This window comes from Ranitomeya imitator, chromosome 8 (assembly GCF_032444005.1).
Source record: "Ranitomeya imitator isolate aRanImi1 chromosome 8, aRanImi1.pri, whole genome shotgun sequence".
NCBI classification, from domain to species: domain Eukaryota; kingdom Metazoa; phylum Chordata; class Amphibia; order Anura; family Dendrobatidae; genus Ranitomeya; species Ranitomeya imitator.
The window spans coordinates 20,464,520-20,472,511 of NC_091289.1; the positions used below are offsets into that span (position 1 = coordinate 20,464,520).

At 52.1% G+C, this 7,992-nt stretch overlaps 1 protein-coding gene across 1 annotated transcript in view; it reads left to right on the plus strand.

Annotated features, from left to right (window-relative positions):
• TMF1 (TATA element modulatory factor 1) overlaps positions 1-5,781 on the plus strand; it is a 32,269-nt gene extending 26,488 nt beyond the window's left edge. Inside the window, exons 16-17 of the mRNA XM_069736529.1 lie at positions 641-766; positions 5,393-5,781. Of these exons, the coding sequence (XP_069592630.1) occupies positions 641-766; positions 5,393-5,536 (270 nt within the window). The 3' untranslated portion in view covers positions 5,537-5,781. The remainder of the gene's footprint in view (positions 1-640; positions 767-5,392) is intronic.
• The last annotated feature ends 2,211 nt before the right edge of the window (positions 5,782-7,992 follow it).

Genomic DNA, 7,992 nt, shown 5'->3' on the forward strand with positions numbered 1-7,992 from the left:
AGTACATAACACAGGATCCACCATTCACAATAGGTGATGTCACAGCTCACCTCCTCCTCCTGTACAATGACTGATAACACCTCTATATACAGTAGATAACACAGGATCCACCATTCACAATAGGTGATGTCACAGCTCACCTCCTCCTCCTGTACAATGACTGATAACACCTCCATACACAGCTGATAACACAGGATCCACCATTCACAATAGGTGATATCACAGCTCACCTCCTCCTCCTGTACAATGACTGATAACACCTCTATATACAGTACATAACACAAGATCCACCATTCACAATAGGTGATATCACAGCTCACCTCCGCCTCCTGTACAATGACTGATAACACCTCTATATACAGTAGATAACACAGGATCCACCATTCACAATAGATGATGTCACAGCTCACCTCCTCCTCCCTGCATAATGATCTCTATACAAGTCACAGAGCATGCCCACAACACTCTCCCATAAAAGTCAGGGAGCCGGCTCCAGTATATTGGTTCCTATTGATCTCCGGCAGGATGGCCGCCCCCATAGTCTTGTACAGCAGAAAAGTGGAGAAAAATCATCTACTATCAGAAAGTGAAAAAGTTTATGTTTTCCCTCCATTTACAAATATATATTTTTTTCTTTCAGCTTGAAATTGTAAGTTTGGAAAAAACTCGCTCCATTCTCGCCGAAGAAGTCGTCAGGCTAAATAATGTCAATGACGATCTAGAGGAGAAGGTGAAGGAGATCCCCAAACTGCGCATTCAGATGAGGGCAAGTATAGACCTGTACAGTCACAAGAGCATTCCCTGTACTTTACCATGAACCAATGCTCCGGACTGTACATGTGGATGAACAGTCCTCAGGGTGCGTCATTAATATCAGATCAGTGGGGGTCCGACACCAATCAGCTGTGTGCAGAATGGAACGTGTCAGCTCCATACACCGTGTAGTGGTCGCTCTCTGTACTGCAGCACAGCTCCATACACCGTGTAGTGGCCGCTCTCTGTATTGCAGCACAGCTCCATACACCGTGTAGTGGCCGCTCTCTGTACTGCAGCACAGCTCCATACTCCGTGTAGTGGCCGCTCTCTGTACTGCAGCACAGCTCCATACACCGTGTAGTGGCCGCTCTCTGTACTGCAGCACAGCTCCATACACCGTGTAGTGGCCGCTCTCTGTACTGCAGCACAGCTCCATACACCGTGTAGTGGCCGCTCTCTGTACTGCAGCACAGCTCCATACACCGTGTAGTGGCCGCTCTCTGTACTGCAGCACAGCTCCATACACCGTGTAGTGGCCGCTCTCTGTACTGCAGCACAGCTCCATACACCGTGTAGTGGCCGCTCTCTGTACTGCAGCACAGCTCCATACTCCGTGTAGTGGCCGCTCTCTGTACTGCAGCACAGCTCCATACACCGTGTAGTGGCCGCTCTCTGTACTGCAGCACAGCTCCATACACCATGTAGTGGCCGCTCTCTGTATTGCAGCACAGCTCCATACACCGTGTAGTGGCCGCTCTCTGTATTGCAGCACAGCTCCATACACCGTGTAGTGGCCGCTCTCTGTATTGCAGCACAGCTCCATACACCGTGTAGTGGCCGCTCTCTGTATTGCAGCACAGCTCCATACACCGTGTAGTGGCCGCTCTCTGTACTGCAGCACAGCTCCATACACCGTGTAGTGGCCGCTCTCTGTACTGCAGCACAGCTCCATACACCGTGTAGTGGCCGCTCTCTGTTCTGCAGCACAGCTCCATACACCGTGTAGTGGCCGCTCTCGGTACTGCAGCACAGCTCCATACACCGTGTAGTGGCCGCTCTCGGTACTGCAGCACAGCTCCATACACCGTGTAGTGGCCGCTCTCTGTTCTGCAGCACAGCTCCATACACCGTGTAGTGGCCGCTCTCTGTATTGCAGCACAGCTCCATACACCGTGTAGTGGCCGCTCTCTGTACTGCAGCACAGCTCCATACACCGTGTAGTGGACGCTCTCGGTACTGCAGCACAGCTCCATACACCGTGTAGTGGCCGCTCTCGGTACTGCAGCACAGCTCCATACACCGTGTAGTAGCCGCTCTCGGTACTGCAGCACAGCTCCATACACCGTGTAGTGGCCGCTCTCGGTACTGCAGCACAGCTCCATACACCGTGTAGTGGCCGCTCTCTGTACTGCAGCACAGCTCCATACACCGTGTAGTGGCCGCTCTCTGTATTGCAGCACAGCTCCATACACCGTGTAGTGGCCGCTCTCTGTATTGCAGCACAGCTCCATACACCGTGTAGTGGCCGCTCTCTGTACTGCAGCACAGCTCCATACACCGTGTAGTGGCCGCTCTCTGTACTGCAGCACAGCTCCATACACCGTGTAGTAGCCGCTCTCTGTACTGCAGCACAGCTCCATACACCGTGTAGTGGCCGCTCTCTGTACTGCAGCACAGCTCCATACACCGTGTAGTGGCCGCTCTCTGTATTGCAGCACAGCTCCATACACCGTGTAGTAGCCGCTCTCTGTACTGCAGCACAGCTCCATACACCGTGTAGTGGCCGCTCTCTGTATTGCAGCACAGCTCCATACACCGTGTAGTGGCCGCTCTCTGAATTGCAGCACAGCTCCATACACCGTGTAGTAGCCGCTCTCTGTACTGCAGCACAGCTCCATACACCGTGTAGTGGCCGCTCTCTGTACTGCAGCACAGCTCCATACACCGTGTAGTGGCCGCTCTCCGTATTGCAGCACAGCTCCATACTCCGTGTAGTAGCCGCTCTCTGTACTGCAGCACAGCTCCATACACCGTGTAGTGGCCGCTCTCTGTACTGCAGCACAGCTCCATACTCCGTGTAGTGGCCGCTCTCAGTATTGCAGCACAGCTCCATACTCCGTGTAGTAGCCGCTCTCTGTACTGCAGCACAGCTCCATACACCGTGTAGTGGCCGCTCTCTGTACTGCAGCACAGCTCCATACACCGTGTAGTGGCCGCTCTCTGTACTGCAGCACAGCTCCATACACCGTGTAGTGGCCGCTCTCGGTACTGCAGCACAGCTCCATACACCGTGTAGTGGCCGCTCTCGGTACTGCAGCACAGCTCCATACACCGTGTAGTGGCCGCTCTCTGTACTGCAGCACAGCTCCATACTCCGTGTAGTGGCCGCTCTCTGTATTGCAGCACAGCTCCATACACCGTGTAGTGGCCGCTCTCTGTATTGCAGCACAGCTCCATACACCGTGTAGTGGCCGCTCTCTGTACTGCAGCACAGCTCCATACTCCGTGTAGTGACCGCTCTCAGTACTGCAGCACAGCTCCATACACCGTGTAGTGGCCGCTCTCTGTATTGCAGCACAGCTCCATACACCGTGTAGTGGCCGCTCTCTGTACTGCAGCACAGCTCCATACACCGTGTAGTGGCCGCTCTCGGTATTGCAGCACAGCTCCATACACCGTGTAGTGGCCGCTCTCGGTACTGCAGCACAGCTCCATACACCGTGTAGTGGCCGCTCTCGGTACTGCAGCACAGCTCCATACACCGTGTAGTGGCCGCTCTCTGTATTGCAGCACAGCTCCATACACCGTGTAGTGGCCGCTCTCGGTACTGCAGCACAGCTCCATACACCGTGTAGTGGCCGCTCTCTGTATTGCAGCACAGCTCCATACACCGTGTAGTGGCCGCTCTCTGTACTGCAGCACAGCTCCATACACCGTGTAGTGGCCGCTCTCTGTACTGCAGCACAGCTCCATACTCCGTGTAGTAGCCGCTCTCTGTACTGCAGCACAGCTCCATACACCGTGTAGTGGCCGCTCTCAGTATTGCAGCACAGCTCCATACACCGTGTAGTGGCCGCTCTCTGTACTGCAGCACAGCTCCATACACCGTGTAGTGGCCGCTCTCAGTACTGCAGCACAGCTCCATACACCGTGTAGTGGCCGCTCTCTGTACTGCAGCACAGCTCCATACACCGTGTAGTGGCCGCTCTCTGTACTGCAGCACAGCTCCATACACCGTGTAGTGGCCGCTCTCTGTACTGCAGCACAGCTCCATACACCGTGTAGTGGCCGCTCTCTGTACTGCAGCACAGCTCCATACACCGTGTAGTGGCCGCTCTCTGTACTGCAGCACAGCTCCATACACCGTGTAGTGGCCGCTCTCTGTACTGCAGCACAGCTCCATACACCGTGTAGTGGCCGCTCTCTGTACTGCAGCACAGCTCCATACACCGTGTAGTGGCCGCTCTCTGTACTGCAGCACAGCTCCATACACCGTGTAGTGGCCGCTCTCTGTATTGCAGCACAGCTCCATACACCGTGTAGTGGCCGCTCTCAGTACTGCAGCACAGCTCCATACACCGTGTAGTGGCCGCTCTCTGTACTGCAGCACAGCTCCATACACCGTGTAGTGGCCGCTCTCTGTACTGCAGCACAGCTCCATACACCGTGTAGTGGCCGCTCTCTGTACTGCAGCACAGCTCCATACACCGTGTAGTGGCCGCTCTCAGTATTGCAGCACAGCTCCATACTCCGTGTAGTGGCCGCTCTCAGTACTGCAGCACAGCTCCATACACCGTGTAGTGGCCGCTCTCTGTACTGCAGCACAGCTCCATACACCGTGTAGTGGCCGCTCTCAGTACTGCAGCACAGCTCCATACACCGTGTAGTGGCCGCTCTCGGTATTGCAGTTCCCATTGAAGTGAATGTGACCTGAGCTGCATTACCGAGACCAGTCACTGCCACCTCTGCTGTACAAACAGCTGATGGAAGGTGATACTCTGCGTCGGCCCCCAACTCAACTAATATTGATGACTTATTGACAGTGACCAGATTTAATTGCAGCCTTAGAAAAGCTTTCTTGTACAGGAGTTTAATCACCAGGGACACAAGCCAAAAAATGTGTTCTTTCCCCCATGCCTTCACATTACATAACTGCTGCCATCAATCGCACTTTTGCATAGTACTAGAGCAAGTCTATGAATCCACCCTTTGGCAGTAGGGGGCGCACTGTGTTTGCAAATGTCGACTTTTTAAAGTTTTATTTATTTTTTTATTCTTTAATTGCCTAAAAAACATCAGTTTTGAAATGTTATACTATTTGCCCTCCGAAGTGTTTTTGTTTCTGGCTGCAGAACGAGTTCTCTGAGGTTCTGCCAGCGAGCTTATCCTAAGGTCCAGTGGGAGAGTTTGCAATTATTTTTTTTCCTGAATCCTCACAGGGCGCGCATTGTAAGCTGTCGGGTTTTTTTCTGTGCCGGCAGCGATTTGCATCCTTGCGGCGGTCACGTGCCGACTAGACGTGCCCAGGCGAGTGAATTGAGGCCGGATACGTCTAGTCAGAATGTGACTCCTCACCCACCTGCAATTTATACATTTGTCACCTTTACATCACGGATCTGTATTCTGTGCGTTTCAGGATTTGGACCAGCGATACAACACCATCCTGCAGATGTACGGCGAGAAAGCCGAGGAGGCGGAGGAACTGCGCCTGGACCTGGAGGACGTAAAAAACATGTACAAGACTCAGATAGACGAATTATTACAGCAAAGACTGCACTAGATCCTCCGAGAGAGTCCCAGGATCTAACCAGAGACCTCTGTAAATGCCGCTCCTCTGTACAAACTCTCCTGTACATTCCCAGATGATTTTTATTTGCCGCATGTGGATCTGCCGTTCCGATTTCTCGCCCCTTTAAAGCCGAATATTGCTATTTAAATTATTATTTTGTGTAGTATGTACATTTGCTCGGGTCTAAATCTAGATATTTTTACTATTCCTAAAATACAAAAACACTATGTATACGAGCCGCGGCTTTTTTTTTTTTTTTAATTCTTTATTATTTATTTGAGACTTTGGTTGTTTAAAGGGGTCGTTTTGACTCTCTAAATGAGTTAATTGCAAAGTGCCTGTAAGAATAAGCTACTTTGCAATTAAATTCTTATTAAAAAATACTCTCCGTTCTCAAGAACAGAGGGTGGTTGTTTTTTTTTGTTTTTTGAATTCTATAATTTACTGCCTAGTTTACCGGCCACTGCTGCAGTCTTATCAGAGGTGGCCGGGCTTCTTGGCTTCGTGGAGCGTGCACACTTGCAAGGATCTGAAACTGGTCAGATCGGTGGCTGGTCCGAACTGTCAATCTTCAGGAGCGCAGCGCCCCCCACAAGCATGAAGCCGCGAGGCAGACGAGAGGGGCGCTCCTAAACACACCCCTTTAAATTGGAAAATGTACAATACAGAGCCGATATGTCATGAATGGCGACGCTATACCTACGGCTCTTGGAGTTGTCATAATAAAGGGTGTGTATACTTTTGCAATAATTTTTAGCCCTATAATTGCTCTGAAATAACAGATGAAGCAATTTTGCAAATGGTCCTTTACCGTTTACAGCTACTGTGCAGACCCATGTGTCTCTATGGTTACCGACTACTAAGAAACCCTGTGTCCTCTGATCCTATAGTCCATCTTTATTGCTAATACTATTAAGAAGCAGTACGAAAACAACGGGTGAGTGCGTATGGCTGCCGATCAGACGACACAGGGTTTGTTTGTAGTCTGTTACCATGGAGAAGCATTAACCTGCATAGGAGCTGCAGACACAAATCCGTATAGATTGGAAGTGATTTAATTTTTAGGTCTAAACAGTAAAAGAAATCAATTGCAAATGTGGACATGCCCTTTAAGACGCCTATATTGCTTTTGTTTTTTAATTTTGCGGCCAAGCTGGACGACAACCGTTGTGGCTGCTATTGCGGCTCCCACCGGGGTTGTTAGCAGCGATCTCTGGCTCGGTGGGCACGGATGCAGTGATACTACGCAGAAGGAAGAAGTAACGCCGCTTAGGGTCGGGGTTTGTGAGCAGCCCTCCCTCAATCGTTTCCATTTTAGGACTAAACCCTTTAAGAACCCACCTTGTACTTCCTAGTTTTGCACCTTTGCACTTTAAAGGGGTTCTCCGCTATGGAAAATCCCCACTCGTTAGAGGGGTCCCTGACAATAAACTGCTGGTAAAGTGACGCTCGGAGATCAGTTGTCATTTGTGGGGAAGGCTTGTAGTAAGTGTTCAGATTCCCTGCAGCGCCCCCACAGGGGAAGCTAAGAACTACACACCGGCTGTTCATATCAACAGGTTGTAGGAGCGATATAGAGGACATGTCCCCAGAGTGAGAAAGGTCTGTAGCCGCTCTCCACTGTGGGCAAGAGATGATGATTATGATGATTATTATTAAAGTGGGTGTCGTAGTCTCGCCCTAAGGCTAGGGTCACATTGCGTTAGTGCAATCCGTTTAGCGGTAGCGGATTGCGCTAACGCAATGTTTTTAATGGGGCCGCGTTCCTGGGTCGCGGTAACGTCCCCGTTCTCGCAGATCCCTGATCTGTGAGAGCGGGGAACGGACCGCGGGCGCGCCTCGGACGCTGCAAGCAGAGTCCGCGGCGCGCCACAAAACACCGGCGCGTCGCTAGCGCGTGCCGAACATGGCACGCGCTAGTGCTGCGCGTTCCCATTGCCGTGAATGGGCGCGCTAACGGACGCGTTGCACGGCGTTAATTTCGCCGTGCAACGCTGTCCGTTAGCGCGTTACCATTAACGCAATGGGAACCTAGCCTAAGAGGGTGTGCAGAGAACGGCAACTCTGCCCCCAAACATCAGTAGTATGTGCCTGGAGTACTCCTGTGTGAGGAAGGCAAAAATACTAAGGAGGACTCTGTGCTGTATCCCCTTACTGCTGCTGGAGGCTCCAGATGGCTGACTCCGGGAAGGAGCACAGGGGTCAGAGAAGTTTCCTTACTGCCCGGCACAAGGGCTCTGGACACGGGGAGCATGATGGACAACGTGGAGTGTGATGGGCACCGGACACCGGGGAGCGTGATGGGCACCAGACACTGGGGAGCGTGATGGACACCAGGGGGCGTGATGGACAACGTGGAGTGTGATGGGCACCGGACACCGGGGAGCGTGATGGACACCAGGGGGCGTGATGGACAACGTGGAGTGTGATGGGCACCGGACACCGGG